Raw genomic sequence first — 17,691 nt, forward strand, 5'->3', positions numbered from 1 at the left:
AAGCCCCTGGAGGTCTCAGATAAGGTGGCTGGGCAATTGGATGTTCCAGGCTGAGGCAGTCAGGTAGAATGCAATGGGCACCTGAAACACTTGCTTTTAAGGTTCAACTGTGAATGTAGGTGTGGGGTAGTCTACCCGGGAGCTATATTTTAGAAACAATTGCTGCCCTTTCAAATGTTCTCCCTTCCCCACCTCCCCCACACTCTTCTTTTCAAAGCATTTGCTTTTAACTAGTGAGGCTGTCCCAAGGCTTTGCCTATTATGTAGTCACAGCCACTAGAATTCATTAATTACATGCAACTCAGTCACAATTCAAGGTCCAGATCTGCTTTAATAACTGAAATACAAACTGGCAATCCACAATTAGTAATAGCAAATGTACCATATTCAGCTAATGCCTATTTTGAAGTTTTAATATCAGACACTCAAAATTTGATCCTCAGTTTCACCATTTGCAAAATGAAAAGTGGGGTCAGATTAAGTGATCTCTAAGTTTTCTTTCATCAGTTTTCCATTCTCTGAACCCATGAAATTTCTTTCCTATATAGTCTCTTTTTCTTTTAAGCAAATATAAGTTGGAGTAAAGTCAAGAGGAATTCCCTAATGTTCATTTATCTCAGAGCCTTACAACCATTTTATTTTTGATAGAAATTTTCTTTCAACCCTGGTTTACTTAAAATGGACAACCGTATTTGGTTATTGTTTTTATAGTGATCATTTAAAATTTTCATCCTTCCTCTCTCAATAGCAGATAAAGGCCACATTTACCCAGGTATTTGCCTTTTCTAAATAATACTATAAAATATTTCCACATGCACATCCCACTATTACCACAAATGTATGCCTGAAACCAAACTGTTCTACACATTTGCTTAAAAAAGTAGTTCCTCTATCCCTATACTTCCCCTTTTTTTCAGTCAGCAATACTATGGGTTTCACATTCACACTCACTAAGTCATTCCGGAGTTCTCTCTTTTCTTGAGTCCATCTCCGTCAAGCATAGTCAATCATTCACAAAGCCTTGGTGATTTTTCAGTCACAGTGTCTCACTAACCTTCCTTTCCCCTCTCACGATTTACTTCATTATATCATGTCAGTTCTCCCACACTGTCCTTCAAACTTGGTTCTCTGTTGCAATCTTTCCTCTCTCCAAACCATCCAATAGCCATCACAATATTGGTTTTCCTAAAATAGGATGTTCCCCCGTGTCACTTGCTGTTCAACACCCTTCACAGATTCCCCACTGTATATGGGCTACACCGAGCTCAAACTCTCCCCCCACCCCCTCTTGTTTCAAGTCCCTGTGCAATTTGGTCCTACTTTTTCCCATCCAGCTTTTTTTATCCCTATTTTGCAAATTTCCCTGGCACTCTTATCTTTGTTTACGCCGTTCCATTAAAGTGCCCTTCCTTATCCTCTCTGCTTATCAAAATACTATTTGTCATCATTATTCAGCTTAAATTTCACCTTTTTGAAACCCAGAATCATCTACTATGTAATTCTTCCCAACCCCTCCAACCTAAAGTGATTCCTCTGTCCTCTGATCCTTCACTGCGTTTATTACCCGTGGCACATATTTAACACTTACAAATTCTCTTGTCTTAGTTTTCTTTTAACTTTCATATGTTTTTCTCTCTCCAACTACATAGTGAGGTAATTAAAGGCAGTTACTGTTTCTTATTCACATAATGGGTCCTGATCCTAGAGTCACACTGCCTACATTTTAATCCTTGCGCTGTTATTTACTGACTGTAATTTTGGTCTCATTTTTCTCAACTCTGAAATGGAAATAGTGATAGTTATTCCCTCACAGGGGTTTTGTAGGTGTTATGTGAGAGAACATATGCAAAGTGCTTAGAATAGTGCCTGGAACATGGTAAGCATTCACTAAATGTTAGCAATTATAATAATTATTCATGTTTTTTACCTCCAAAGGACCTAATACAGTGCCTTGGTCTATAACCATGCTTAATCAACACTGAATGGAATTCAGTTGAGTCAATGGAGGGAAATAAGGTAGACTGTGTGGGCAGTACATTATGGAGTAGGGGAACTTCCTGATGTCACTAAATTTATGCCACAGATGCTGTCACTTATTGTTGTCAGCCAGTTAGCCTCTTTCTAAGTCCCTGGGACTCCCTAATACTGCTCAAGAGAGTTCTGAGCGTTTGGCTCAGGGAACAGGAAAGCATCCCCTAAACATCCCTCCCTTCCTGTCAATCAAAACTGACCTGGCCACAGAGAGCAGGTTGCCAGACTTCCTGAATCTTAGAGGTGGTACTAAAAACAAGGACCAGAGAGCTCTCATATATCCTAAAAGAAGTCTACCGGTCTGTTTAATAGACCCCAAGACTGGCTTACTGAAGTGGAAAGCAGGCTCAGGAAGATGCTCTCCTTTCATCTTGCAGCATCAGAACGCCCATGGGCACCACGCAGTAGGACGCCCTCAGCTGGAACGCCACCATCAATAGCCAAAGAGCAACAGATGCTGTCCAAAGAGGTGGGGACATCTGTGCTGGTCAACTGAGCCACAAGGGCAGAGTTTTTTAAACTGGAAACTACAAAGTTTGAGCCCAGTAAGCATCATGGATTTCACTATCATTAAGTAGCCCAAGCAAATTCAACAGATCCAGGCTTAAACCATATATGCCCTACTGAAACAATTCAGAGAGTCAAGAAATGATTTTATTTAAGGTGAAAAGTGTGATCAAAGGCATGAACTCTGGTCCAGTGAAACAAATATGTGCTTTGGATGCAGACGGACCTAGACTCTATTTTCAAGCTGTGTAATTTTGGGAAATTTTTCTAACCTCAATTTTCTGGTGAGTAAAGGGGATTATAATAGCTAGCTCATGTGGCAGTGGAGACACTTAAACGAGATCATGCATTTAACACAGGCTACCTAGTCTGTGGCACATGGTAGGAGCACAATCCTGGTAAGTTCCCCTTCCTTTCACTCCAAAAGCAGATGCATCCATGCATCCTGCCTGAGGCTAGGAATGAGGAGCCTGGTGACAATTCCACAGACAGGTGAATAAGATTATTTCAACATTTCTGAATGTTGACCTAGATTGTGCTAGGCGTTGTACAATTCACAGAAGGAGAAAGGCTCTCTGCTTTCAGTGCCTTTCATACTTGCAGCTCAAGAGCCTAACTCGGTGTAGAGGGCTGTCTCCCCCCAGCCTCCCAAAAGAGATCTGGATTTATCCTGGGTTTGACCTCGATTTTGACATGTTGCCATTTCCAACAAGGCAAGTTTCCTTACTGAAAGAAGTCCTTTCCCTGGGTGAAGTCCCAACAGCTTCATTTGTTTAAGTTCCCTTCTTGGTCTCGCCAACGCCGGGGATGGTTTTTCCTCATTACAAAATATTGATAAGAAGCAAACAACCACGGGAAGCTTGCTCTATGAAGGCAGCCTCTCGATTTCCTTGAGCTCCCAGGGAATGATCCGTGTTCTTGCTGGTGGAGGGGGTGTTGCCGAGTGGAGAGGCGCCCTCCAGGGCAGGGCTGGGGCAGCGCGGGGTCGGGGGGAGGTCGGGACCCCAGGGCTGGGCCCGAGGAGGGAATGGGCGCGAGGGGAGGAGGCGCGGGAACCTGGGCAGCCCGAGCGGCCGGGTCGAGCCCGACAGGTTCCAGCAGCTCCCCTCACCCCTCTCCACGCCTCCCGGGTTTTCCCCTTGGCTCGGGGTTTCCTGTTTCAGTTCTCGGTGATCTCCAGCAGCAGGTGCTGGTTTGCCAACCTCGGCTTCAGAGGAGGCGAAGGAGGAGAAGGGAAGAGGGAAAGGGAGGAGGACGCGGCGGCGGCGGCGGCGGCGGCTGCGGGCGGCCGAGCAGCGAGGCGGCGGGCGGCCGAGCCAGGTTCGCTCTCGTCCGCGGAGCGGCGGCGCGGGCGGCGGGCGGGGCCCAGGGCCCGGGCCGCCTGAGCCGGGGCCCGGCGTGTGGCCGGCCGTCCGGCCGGGCGACATGGGGGAGCCTCCCGCTCGTCCCGCGCCCTAGCGGCGGCCGCGGCGGCCCAGGGCGGAGGCGACAGGCGGCCGCCCGCCGGAGGGTCGGGGCTGCCCGGCTTCCAGGGCATGTTGTGATGGCTGCTGAGAAGAGGCTGCAAGTAGGTTGAGCAAGAGCTCCGGCTGCGCGCGCTGCGGGCAGTGAGTTGTGCAAGACGGGGGAGGGGGCGCGGGCCGCGGCCGCGGGGAGGGGGCGCGCGGGCGGGCGCGGCTCCGCGCGGGGAGGGCCGAGGTGGCCGCTGGCGCTGCGGGCCCCGACGCCGGCTAGCCGCTTCCTCGCGGGCTCGGCCATGCGGAGTAGCGGCCCCCAGGTTTGTCCCTCGGGAAGGGGCGGGGGGCCGACAGCGGCGAGAGTGGCCCTGAGGGAGCCGGGCGAGGGCAGGGCCGCGAGCCAGGAGGCCGCGCCCGAGCGCCGGGCGGAGGGCCCGGGGCTGGGGTGGCCGCGCCGGGTGATCTTCGGACCCGGAGGTCGAGTCACTGAGCTCCTGCGGCTCCAGGACTTGGGTGAGGCCGAGCGGAAAGCCCAGCGCATCCTCGCCGCGGGCAGAGCCGTGGCCGCCGGGATCTCGGGCAGAGGAGGCCGGTCGCCCGGGTCCCGCGGCCTAGGGCACCGGTCCACTCCCGCCCGCCTCGGGGCACTGCCGCCGAACATGGAGGCGAGCTCGGGCGCCCCGGATGGAAACGGCCCCACAGCCCTGCGCCGGCGGCTCAGACCCGCGCGCGCTCGTGGGGTGAGGCATCCTCCGACATCTCGGATCCAGCCCCAGCCATTAGCGTTTCTCATCCATCCCTCCATCCGAACCGCCGCCAGCCCCAGGCCGGCCCTAACGAAAACCCCTCACCCAGCCTCCTCGCCCCTCCTGCGCGCCTCACCCCTCCGTCTGCAGCCGAATTCCCATTTCCACCCTGCGTTCATTTCAGCTGGGCTGGTTCGCATTTTGAACTCCCTACAAAGAGGTGTCAAAATATAACTTGGAGAAATGAATCCCGCTTTTCTTCCCTAAACTGTCTCATCCTTCACCCCCCTTTAAGTCCTTAAAATACAGTCTTAGCTTCCAAGTACTGATTACTCCAGCTGGATTTCTTGCCATTTGGGTAAGCATGAACAATCCGGGTTTGTGCTCTGTGTTTTGTGATAAAGAGATGAAATACTAATCCAGATTTAGGGAAAGTTTTCCTATTGGTCGCAAGACTGTGTTGGAGTATCCCCAGGCCCGTGAGGCGCCTATTGATTCAGATTTTTTTTTTCTTACCATCTTAGAATAGATGCAGATATACTTGGGGCTAAGTACTGTATATTTAGAAATTTGGGAGAGTTCTTCATTTATTTCCCTATTTAGTTTTTCCAATGCATATTATAGATGGAAAACAGTGGATATGCGTCAAACATATTTTTTAGACTTTCCAAGAACCACAAGAAGTGTGTTATATTTTCTTTAAGTCTTAAACTATTTAAGGTTTAATGGGTGTGACTTCCATTTATTTGATCACTTACCTATACAACTAATTTTAGTAGCAATTTCTTAATTTTAGTTTTATCTGATGTTTGGATATAAAGACAGCATCACCAAATATTTGTAAAATTATTTTATTGTGCTAACCCCAGGTCAATGCCTATTTCAGACTGGCCTCTCTATTCACCTGTTTTCTTCCAATTTGGCATTCTTATTTTAAGTTTCCTAAATCTCACATCTTTACGTGAAGGTAACTTCAACATATCAGAATGGTCTAGTAACTATTTGTGTATCTGTAACTCAAAATGTTTGGTTGAGCATTTTTACTTAATTTAAGAATGGATTTTACTTTCAAAGTCAGTCACAATTCTACCTCTGTTATCTGGTCATCACAAAAGTACTTAAACATTATAAGCAAAGTAAAATGAACTTTCAAACAAAACAACAAAAAAGCAGCCAGTGTTTTTTAACCTGCAATTATTAATGAAAGTCTAATGAGACTGTTTTAATTATAATGGAAAATATTAAAGAATAGGAAACAGAAACTTGGAATGTTTGTATGCTGATAGGAGTTTTTATTAGTCATTTCCTTTTTCTACATTTTTGTTTTAATTACCAGACTAATAAAAATATCCTATGTTATGTTAATAGCTCCTTTGGAGCTATGTTTTCATGGATTGCATCTGCCAAATTGGACCCCAAGGAAATTGTATTTTTAAAATATTTTTCTCATTCTCAACTGGGTTACCTTGTCTTCATTCTAGCAGACCACAATGGTTTCTACATTAATTTTAATTACTATAACAGATGTAAAAGTGTTGCTATCATTTTAGAGCTTTTTATAACCATTTTTATACCCTTTTATAGCATTTTATACTCTTTATTATTTTTCGTTGTTTTGGTACATAAATTCAGAAGAATTCTACTTTCATGCTAATTTGATTGCAGTTTTAAAGAAACAAACATGAGATATTAAGTAGGAGTTTTTTTATTCTTTTAGTGTTAGAATTTAGGATTGTGAACTAATCTGTAGTTACTGGTTTTTTGAGACTAGTAATGTTCTGTTCCCTTGGCAAATGATTATTTAGTATCAATCTAGGTGCTATGTGAGGCCCTTGACTTCTGAAAGGAGAGAGATTATGAACAGATAGAGCATAATGCTAGATGGAATATGCTAAGTACCAGGAGTGAAGAAGTAAGAGATTCAAGTACTGGGGAGGGCTGCATGCCAGGGCTTAAAGGTAGGATTCAAGTAGGTAGAACTTGGTGGGAGTCATTTCCAAATGAACACTGTGAGTCAAGGGATGGTGGCAGGAAAGCAAGGAGTGGGGTGGTTGGCCCAGTGTGTCTGGAGCATCTTGCAGCGGAAGATAAGAGTAGTGGGTGGTTGGGGCCGGCCCGGTGGCGCAGCGGTTAAGTTCGCACGTTCAGCTTCTCGGCGGCCCGGGGTTCGCTGGTTTGGATCCCGGGTGAGGACGTGGCGCTGCTTGGCAGCCATGCTGTGGTAGGCGTCCCACGTATAAACTAGAGGAAGATGGGCACGGATGTTAGCTCAGAGCCAGGCTTCCTCAGCAAAAAGAGGAGGACTGGCAGTAGTTAGCTGAGGGCTAATCTTCCTCCAAAAAAAAAAAGAGTAGTGGGTGGTTAAGGGTTAAGGTGCCAAAGACAGTTTCAGAGTATAGTTTTTTATTGGAAAGAGAAATATTAAGTAAGAAAGAAGGTCTGTGAACAACAAAAATTTATTAAATCAGGATTCCAAATTTAAACCTAAAATACTGAGATTCTAAGGTTGATCTCAAATCTACCAAATGTTCTAAAAAATCTCGTGTTTTAAGTGCTGATATGCCTCCTAGACCTACAGCATATAAAATCTCATGCCTTTAAAAAGCTAAACTTTTAAGATTCAGCAAAAAACATTTTATAATCATTGCTACTGTTTCACTAGTAACAGTTCAAGGAAATGATGAATAATTGAGAATGTGATTTTTAAAAAAATCTGTCTCATCCTAGAATATATCTCCAATACCTTGGTCATTCAGTATGATTTTTTTTTAAAAAACCAACTTTATAGGATTATTGAACTAGTTAAATGAGATAGCGTATGAAAAGTACACACTGGCTGGCACACAGTAAATTTTGGATCTGATGACGTAAAGATAACTTATAGATCTGTGATGTGGCAATATCAGTTCTCTATCTTTGCTTTGGCTTTTATGGCTAACATAATAATACCTATTATATATTGTACTCGGGTGTGCCAGACACCATGCTAATGCATGGTTTTTATCTTTGTTTTGTAGATAAGGAAACTGAAACACAGACAGTTTAAAAAACTTGCCCAAAGTCACACAGCTAGTAAGTTGCAGAAGAGAGTTTGAACCCAGACAGTCTGACTTTATAACCCATGCCCTTAACCACTGGGCAGTTCTGCCTCTGTGATTCTGTTTTCAGTTTGTTCTCCAAAGTGTGTCATTGTGTGTGTGTTCATATGTCGACACACATCGTCTGAAAATTAAGAGATGCATGACAGTTAGCCGGAATGAAAGATTTTCTGCAAAGTACTCGAGTGACAAGAGAACACGCAAATCCTGTCTGGCCAGATAGGTTGAAGGCGAGGACCAAGTCCCTTCGGCAGGTTGCTTCCGTCCATAGGAAGGCAAATCCAAAGACAATTTCAGTCCGGCATGGCAGGTGTTTTAACAGCAGTGTAGTCCACCAAAAGGAGTGCTTTTTGGCAAAAATCTCAAAGCTTTTTTTATGAGTAGTGGTTTTTATTGATTTTTACAACTCTTATCTCTGACTCTAGAAATGTAATGTACTTATGGTGAAAAACTTACAGAAGATAGAGAGGTATAAAGAATTTTAAAAACGTGTAATCCTATGACCGAGAGAACTAACATTATGACGAATTTCTAACTTTTGTCTGCATTGACAGGATTGTCTTACTTTCTTAAAATAGAGAGTAATCACCCATAAAGCACAGGATACTTGGTTTTACGTCACAACACTGACAGTACTTCTTGTGCCTAGTGGACTAGCCTAAAGCAAAACCCATAAGCAGATGTGTGAACATTCAAAGCGTTCTGCCCTTAAGTATCAACTCTCTAAGGGTGGATGGGGAACAAGCAGAAAATCCCGACGTCCTCCTGCTTGCCTGGGACATTTTCCCCTATCCTGCCTCACCTGTTGCCTGGCCCACACCTCCTTGTTCAGGCCTCAGCCTAGATCTCACTTGGTTTACGCCGTTTTGTAGTTTAAGACTGATAACAGTAGGTAGTGCTCACTGTGCCAAGCTTTGTTCAGAGTGCTCTCCATGTATTCATGCGTTTAGTACTTACTGCACTCCTGTGAAGAAGTATTTCAATACTCTTTTTTTTTTCTGATGAGAAAACCAAACCACGGTGTGGTTAAATAACTTGCTGGAGATCTCACAGTTAATAATGGTAGAACGGGTTCCAACTTAGGCTAAGTCCTTGTTTTAACCAAATATTAAGGTCTCTGTAACCTAATGCGTGTTAATAAATTTGTCTGTCGTTGTGAGGTTTCAACAATATAATGGAATTCTCTCTCTTGGGAGTTTGGTTCTAAAAAGATACTATATCCCTTCCTTGTCTAATTGGAATTATACTGTTTATAGAGCTTTGTATCCCACCTTCCCATCCCCATTTAACATATACTAAGGATTTTCTCATAACTTTAAAAATATTTCAAACATTCTCTTCCTAAGAACGTCATTTTATTTAATCATTTTCCTATTTGTTAGACATTTTTTGCCAATATTTTAATATAATAATGCTTTAATAGAACATCCCAGTAAAAAATTTCTTTCTGCATCTGTGTTCTTAGGATGGATTCCTAGAAGTAATGATCAAAGAGAATAAACTTTAAGGGTTTTGATGGCAACAAGCTTTCCAGGAAAGTTGTATTGATATGTCTGCCCATTAGCAAAAAGTGAGAGCGCTGGTTTCATCCCACGTTTGAATGCACTACTAACTTTCAGATTTTTCGACAGTTTTTTAGGTGACTGTTAAACTCTAATTTTAATTCTGACTTTTTTATCTACTCATATTTTAAATTATTAAAGTAGTACAAGTTGATTAAGAAAAAGCAAAGAGAAAATTTACGCCACCTGGAATCTCCTTACGCAGAAACAACTTCCATAGATATGTTGATGAATACTCTTCCTGATTTCTTATTCCTGTAGTTATACTTTACAGAATTTTTCTTTGGATTTTTAAGTAAAAACACAAGCATTTCTGAATCCCCCAGCTTCAGGCAAATTTCCTTACTCTCCTGTGTTTTCAAAATGCGCGTATTCCCCCATAACACCTGCATATTTGGTGATAGTTAACTGTTTCTTCTTTATTTCTTTTCTGCTTTCTGTGTGTCTCCTCTTCATCTACAAAGCAGAGAAAATACTACCTACAGTAGATTTGTCATAAGGATTAGCTGATAATACAAAATGTTGGTAACAGTACCTTATACCGTGCCTAGGATTTTTTTCTTCATAGCCTTTAAGCTTCCTGAGGGCAAGGACGCTGGTCTACATTGGTTTATCTCGAGTCTTGTACAGCATTTGGCACATAGTAGACACTTCATGGATGTGTTTTTATTATTAAAGGCCATATAGTACTTTAAATGAATCTGCTGGTGTGGTTGGGATGGACAAAAGCCAGTAGATAGTTAAGAGATGGTCACAATAATCAGCACAGAGCAAACAACACAATTGGTACCCATACTTTCTTTCTTTCTTTCTTCTTTTTGGAGAGGAAGATTGGCTCTGAGCTAACATCTGTTGCCAATCTTCGTCTATGTTATGTGGGATGCCACCACAGTGTGGCTTGACGAGTGGTGCTAAGTCTACACCCAGGATCTGAACCTGTGAACCCCAGCCACCAAAGTGGAGCATGCAAACTTACCCACTGTACCACCAGGCCGGCCCTGGTGCCCACACATTTTTAAATTAACTTAGAGTGTATGATGTGGTTTCTTGAGGGGCCCTACATATTTGCCTTATAAGAAGATAATTAACCTTATCTACACCACTTAGCAGGAGAAGGATATTTTAAAAGTAAATTTTCTAAAAGTTTAGTCTGTAAAGTCTTCAAGAACAAAAATTTTAACTATTTTAAATGGAAGACTTTGTACACCTGATTATATTTTTCCACCTTCAAATATTATGTAGCCTATAATTTCACTTATTATGGAATATAATAACTGACATTTATTGGGTACTAACTGTATGCCGGGCACAGTATTAAGCACTTTACTTACATTGTCTAATTTAGTTTTACAGCAATTCTGTAAGGTTTACACTGTTGTTTTGCCTATCTTCCAGGTGATGGAACTGCTGCCTAGAGATGAAAAGTAACTTGGCCAAGGTTATCAAGATTTCTGATTTATCCTAAACTAAATAACAATAATCTTATGCTCTTTTTTTGACCTTTAGATGGCGGTGGCAGCAGGACTCAATGACTTCGATCAGTGACTTTTGGTCTTTTCTTCTTGATGTTAGCTGTTCCTTGCTGACATTCTCACTCCTTCCCCCTAATTTGCAGCAGATCTCTGCTGTGGACTGTGAAACTGAACAACAGCTAGAGTTCTGTCTAAAATAAAAGTATTTAGGCAGTGGGGTTAAAGGCGTATAGGAGGCTCAGATAGTCTGGGGTGGAGAACTGAAAGATTGCACTTTATGCAGAGCAGATGGGGTCTCTGAAGTCAGCTAGACCTGGATTTGAATCCCGGCTCTGCCCCTTGCTGGCTGGGACCCTTGGCAAGACTCTCAGTTCCTCTTTGATTTCTCATCCATCCAACACTATGTACTTTGCAGAGTTGTTTTTACTGACCGAAGATAATGCGTGTGAAAGTGCCGGGCACAGAGAAGGCTCTCAGTAGTATTATGAAATGATTTAGCAGTATCCATTGATTCGATTGTACAGAGGTTTTATTTATTTGTTTTGTTTTTGTGTCTACTTATTCACTGGCTCCTGATTGTGTTCTGAGTAATTGGGATTACCAGATAAAAAATTTCTATAAAATCAGGTTTACTGTCACTGCTTTTGATTTGTCAGTTTATATTTCAGATTGTTCAAACGGCTTTCAAATCTGTTGCCTCGTGTCTTTTAGGGTGAAGCTAAAATTAGTTTTTCTTCTTTGTTCTTAGTCATCTGTACTCATTTCCTATTCAAAATTACGTGGGCTTAAATTTATCCTTATTCTGTTACTTAGTCTGTTTCAAATCTTGGCTTTTACTTTATAATTTATTTGTATTATTTTGTACACTTAGAGGGACAGTTCCCCGTGTAATTGAGGCTGCCTCCCCATTGTTGACTTAGACATTTTCCGGTTTATCTTTAAGTTATCATTTTCTGTGCTTGCCTCACTGAGTTGGTGATCTTATGTATTAGATACTTTCTGGAATTTTGCTGTAATTTTAAATGATTAGTACAGACCTACAATGCTTAAAATGTGTAATAAATTATCTATTTTGATAAAGTAGATATATTTCTGGTTTTCCAAGATAGAAAAAATGCCTTAAGTAATGTAAAAATCATGGGCGTAAAGTATGTTAAAATTAGCAATATCATGCCTAGGAAAAACTAGTTTTAAATAGGGGCAGTGTTTTCTAAGTTGCATTTCTACTATTTTGACTACTTCAGTTTATCTTTCAAAATCGAATTTTGAGTTTAATATTTTATCATATTCATTTGATCATGTTTTTACAATACAGAAATCTAAAGTGACAGTGAAAATCATCTATAATTCTCACCTAAAGATAACTTAAAGTTTTGGTTATCAGTGTTTTCATTGGCTAAAATCTTTTAGCCAATATAAACACATCCTGTAAAAAATTTGTATGCATATGTAGTTTTGTTTCTTGCTGTTCATTCAGTATATCATGTTTGCCTGTGTCATTAAATAACCTTTTAAAAGATTATTTTTATTGGCTGAATGGCATTCCACATGCTCAAGTAGTGCAATTTAATCCAGTTCATATTGTTGAGTATTTAGAGTGTGACCCGTTGTGTTTTTATTGTTGCAAACAACAGTGTGTAAATATCCATGTATGTAGATCTTTGTACACATCAATGAATATATTTTCAACAGATTCCTAGATATGATCATGCAAACTGCCCTCTAGAAAAGTTGCACCAATTTATATTCTTATCAGCAGTGCATGAATATCCACTTCCCCCACTCATCCGCACTTGCCTGCATAGCTTGTCTTGTTAATTTGATAGACAAGAACACAGAGTACTGTTAAGAAGCTCAGTCTGTAGAGTCTAAGAGACTGAATTTGACTTCCTGTTCTGACACCTACTGGCTATGTGATCTGGGGCAAATTTCTTATAATTTCACTAAGCTTCAGTTTCTTTGTCTGTAAAATAGTAATGATAGTACCTATTATCATGGTAATATGTAATATCATAGTTGTGGAGAGTAAGTGATGATGAATATTGAAGCATAAGTCCTTGAGAGATGTTAGCTATCACTACTTGCTATGAATGCGATTTCCCCTCATTATATTTTATACTTGGTATTATATTTTATACCTGGTAGTAGCTGGCATAAAGGAAAGTAATTCATTTTTAAATAACCATCTAGCTACCTTACTGAACTCTTATGTGCTGTTAGTTAAATTGTAGGACTTAGTTCCAACACTTTTTCATTTGAGTCTTTTGATTTCCAGGATATGTAATAGTAACCCAATAATAATATCAATTTTTTTTCAGTCTTTCAATTCTACTTCTTTTTTTCTTGTCTTATTGCATTGGTTGAAGTCAGAGGACAGTGTTGATTAATAGTAGGCATTTTGGATTATTTCTGATTTTAATGGGGCTTCCTCTCTGGTATTTCACTTCTTAAATGCTGATGGCTGTTGTCTTCTGACACAGGTGTCCCCTCTTATGTACACATATTCCTGCAAATATCTATGAAAGTTAAATATCAGAAACTTGAAAACAGACTTATGTATTATGGGAGGACTCCCTTAAATTATTAAATCCCTAAGTGTCTTTTAGGCACATCATCAAAAATATAGTTTCAGCATTTGACTCGTGTTCTTTTCTTTTTTAATTGAACATACAGTCAGTAAGTTTAAGGCTTAAATTTCAGAAAAGCTGAAATTTTACTGCTTTCAATCCACTTAATGATTCTGTCCTTGTCTCAGTGCTATAAACTTTGAGACCTACTCTTCTTTTCACTACTGTCCACTGTTACATATTTATAAAATATTAGTAAAAGTAAATGAATCAGTTTTGCCCCCTGGAATAAAAACCTTTATCCAGATGAAGTTTTAGCATCAGGGTCCCAGTCCCCTCCTTATGCAGCCTCTTAGGCTTCTTTCAGAGCACTGTTTGAAAACCGCTGCCCCCCAAAAAAGATTCAGCTAATTTACAAATATCCAGAATGACAGTACTACTGAAACTGAAGTTTTGAGGCTAGCAGGAAAACCACCTTGTGATATCATGAGGTTTTTATTAAATTGTGTTTGTGCTGAAGTCCTAATTTAGCATGTTTAACAAAATGATTTAAGTATAGAAACATACTACATGAAAGTATGGTATTCGCAAATCTAGGTAGTGTCTTTCTATCATTAGCTTACTGAAATTTTGGTCCTGGAGTCTACTTTTTTCTATGGTCTTCCATCCTTCCAATACTATATTTTTAAATAGCATCCACATGCTAAGTACCAGATTTATGTCTCCAATCCTGACATTTTTTACCCAGCTGTCTTGGGACAGCTTCACTTGGATAGCTATTGGTATCTGAAATAAAAATTATCTAAAACAGAATTTTTCTCCTTCTACGTCTGTTCCTTTCCATGTCTCCCCCACTTCAGTAAGTGCCACTACCTTCTTCTCAGCTGCTCAAACCGAAAATCTAGAAGTTCTTGGTTTCTCATGTCCCTCTCTCATCTTCCACACCCAATCCAGTGCAAGAGCTTCTTATCAATACATGTAATGAATTGATTTAACAACGTTGTTCAATATTAGAAAAATCTATTATCATAGAATAAAATCTACCCAGTTAATGTGTGTAATTATAATTTGAATATACTACATAATTTACCTTTTTTATAGTTAGAACTTTTGTGTGTAGTATAAGTAAGATTATACATATATTTGGTTAGCTTTGGTGCTATCTTTGTTGGGTTTTGTCATCAGAATTATGGTAGCCTCATAAACCAGTTGAGATGCTTTCCCTTTTCTTCAGTGCCCTAGAATAATCTAAGTAACATAGGAGTTGCTGGATGCTTTGAGGTTTTGCTGCAATATACCCATAGAACCTATAGGTAGAGCATCCTTTGTCAGGAGTGGAATAGAGGGTATAAATCTTTAACAGAGTTTTTATTTTTTAAATGGTTATTCACACTTGCAACCTTTTCTTAAGTCAGCTTTGATTATGGATTCTTAATTTATTGGCATAAAGAATTTATTGGCAAAGAATCCCTCCCATTGAACATTACATTATAACGTTACATATTTGTAGAGTTCCTGACCTCTTGGTCACATATTTAGGTTATTCACTCATTCATTTATTCACTCATCATTTAGAACCAGCTCTCCATTTTATTAACCAGTTCTACTTTGTTTCTTTTTTAATTCCTAGTTTGTTTATTTCTACTTTGAATTTTATTCCTTTGTCCACCTTAATTTTGGTTTGTTTGCTCATTTTAATCTTTCCGATTTAAATGTTTCATTTTTTTAATTTCTTGTTTTATTATTGAATACATTTACACCATTGATTTTTCTTTGAGTATCAGTTTGGCCACATCCCATAGGTTATAATTTTATTGTCATCCATTTCTAAATGACCTTAATTTTGTTTTTTATTTGTCTTTAACTACAGAGTTATTTGGAAGAGTTTTAATGTACAGATACTGCATTTTTAAAATTGGTTTTGGGCTATCTGCTGCTAAATTTTCACTTTTATGTATATCAGAGTATATTTCCATTCTCTAGGTTTGAGTTTTTCCTAAGTGCCGTGAAAAGTTGCTTTAGCGCAAATGTCTGTCTCTGTCTCAATTTTGAAGTCAGGCAGCCCATAGTGAATTCTTATGTGAGCTCTTGAGATAAGGGCCATTGTGATTGCTGCTATTGTTTAAATACCTCTGTACACTACAGTTGTGCCATCATCATCATTTAAGGCCTGTGGAGAGGAGGAGTAGATCTAATGGTTTGGATTGTCAGGGCTTTTTGTCATCTTTGTGTAAGGATAGGATGGTGTAGCTTTCAAAATAAGCTGATTTCCCTATTTGTTTTAAAAGTATTTGAGTTCCTTGAACAGGGATTCTCTGCTTGTGGATCTCCATACCTCTTGGCCCTGGGGTGCGCCCTTCTGTGTGTTTTCCAGGATTTCCTGGGGGTTGGAAGCTGAGCCAGCAGCTGTGGTTTCTCCATGGCCCTGACCATGCTCTTTACCAGTTTACCGTGTTTCAAGGAGCATCTTTGAATACTCCCCACTCTCACCCCCAAAATTAGAAAGCTTTGCAAATAAAAATTAACTCTTCTTTCCTGACCTGTTTATGGATGGGATGAATAAACTGGCCAAGAGGAATATCAGAGTTATAGAAATTACTCCACATTCCTGAAAATGGAGAGTGGGGGCAATTCTAGTGATTCCTGTAACTAAGAAAATTAACAAATTACTTTTTTTTTTTGAAGAAAATCAAAATGCTTCAAATCACTGCCCTTTGATTTCCCATTAAGTTCCCTGCTTTTCAGTGTGCTTTCAAGTCTTCTGATTACATTAAAGAGAGAGCCTGTGATTGGTCCTAACAGCTTTAAATCCTCCCTTTTGAATAAGAACGTCAGCAGGGAAGAAGAGGCAGCTAGCCTTTGAATCGTATCCTGATCCACAAATTAGAAAGGTTTTCTGTACTGAGAGACTAGATTCAGAGTAAAGGTAGTATATGTTTAAAGTATGATTTTTGAAAAAGCGTCAGGAATCAGCTTATAAGAAACAGTTTCACAAAATTTATTTTGTGAGTTTGGTTGAGGTAGGAGATTTTACTGCTGGCCCGGGTGGCTGGGAAGCCTGTGCCAGGTTGGCAGCTGCAGCTTAGCTTCACGACCATCCCATGCTGTGATGGCACCTGAGTGAAGACGTGGCAGGTGGAGAAAGCACTTTGGAACTCCTGAGTGACAGCCAGAAGCCAGAGTGCCAGGTTGGCAAGTGTGCTCCCAGGTGCTGAGTCTTGGGCCCAAGCATTCCTCAAAATAGCAGGTAGATCATAAATGTTTATTTCCCACTTTGAACGCAAATGAGTGCTTAAGTTTTATGTGCATTTTAATAGATTGGGTTCTTATTTGCTGATAAACAACTAATATAAGCTGGACGGTTCAACATGGATTTACATTTCATCAAAATCCTGAAATAATTTTCTTCTCAATGTATGATAGCTTCTTACTCAACATTTTATGTTATCTCATAAAAAGATAATCAGAATTAGGAGATAAAATGGTCAGTTACTTATTTTAGAAATACTGGTTCTGAAGACTGATTAATTTGTTTAATTGCCAAAAATTTGCTTCCCAAAAAGGAGCTTTTTGTTTGCCAAACCCAATGGGTTAAGAAACTCTCGCAAGGGCTGGCCCCGTGGCCGAGTGGTTAAGTTCGCGGGACCCACAACTAAGAATATACAACTATGTACCGGGGGGCTTTGGGGAGACAAAGGAAAAAATAAAATCTTTAAAAAAAAATCACTTAAAAAAGGAAAAAAGAAACTCTTGCAAGAGTGAGAAATGGGGTAAGCTGATGTTATCCTCCCTGCACCCTCTTCTGTCCATGCACATAGTAGTAGTAACATACACAGCCCCAGAGGAGGAAAGGTGCAGGGAGAAGGAAGGAGGTCCAGAGAGCAGGAGTATGCTAAGATTCTTATATTTAACAGTCTTTCATCTTTTTTTTTTTTTTTTTTTTTTTGCTGAGGAAGATTGGCACTGAGCTAACATCTGTGCCAACCTTCCTCCATTTTTTGTATGTGGGTTGCCGCCACAGCGTGGCCACTGACAAGTGGTGTAGGTCTGCACATGGGGACAAAACCAGGGCTGCTGAAGCAGAGCACGCTGAAGTTAACCACTAGGCCACAGGGCCGGCCCCGTCAATCTTTTTGTCTTCACAGTCATTTGGTTTAACAAGCTATCCTTATAATATCCATTGCACTTATGCTCCTTCCTCACGAATCCTTCACACTGAATGTTTAGTAATTGCTTTAATCATGTAAGCAT

At 40.6% G+C, this 17,691-nt stretch overlaps 1 protein-coding gene across 4 annotated transcripts in view; it reads left to right on the forward strand.

The window, feature by feature from the left end:
* Nucleotides 1-2,674: 2,674 nt before the first annotated feature.
* Nucleotides 2,675-17,691, forward strand: part of ZC3H12C (zinc finger CCCH-type containing 12C) — a 64,581-nt gene continuing 49,564 nt past the window's right edge. The window contains exon 1 of one of the 4 annotated variants that reach the window (XM_070623067.1): nt 2,675-4,105. In XM_070623067.1, coding sequence (XP_070479168.1) covers nt 3,566-4,105 — 540 coding nt within the window. In that variant the 5' untranslated portion in view covers nt 2,675-3,565. Of the gene's footprint in view, nt 4,106-4,209; nt 4,316-4,651; nt 5,100-17,691 lie in introns of those variants that run through there. The other 3 variants (XM_070623070.1, XM_070623068.1, XM_070623071.1) reach the window with 3 other exon arrangements.

This window comes from Equus przewalskii, chromosome 6 (assembly GCF_037783145.1).
Source record: "Equus przewalskii isolate Varuska chromosome 6, EquPr2, whole genome shotgun sequence".
In the NCBI taxonomy this organism is placed as follows: Eukaryota; Metazoa; Chordata; class Mammalia; order Perissodactyla; family Equidae; genus Equus; species Equus przewalskii.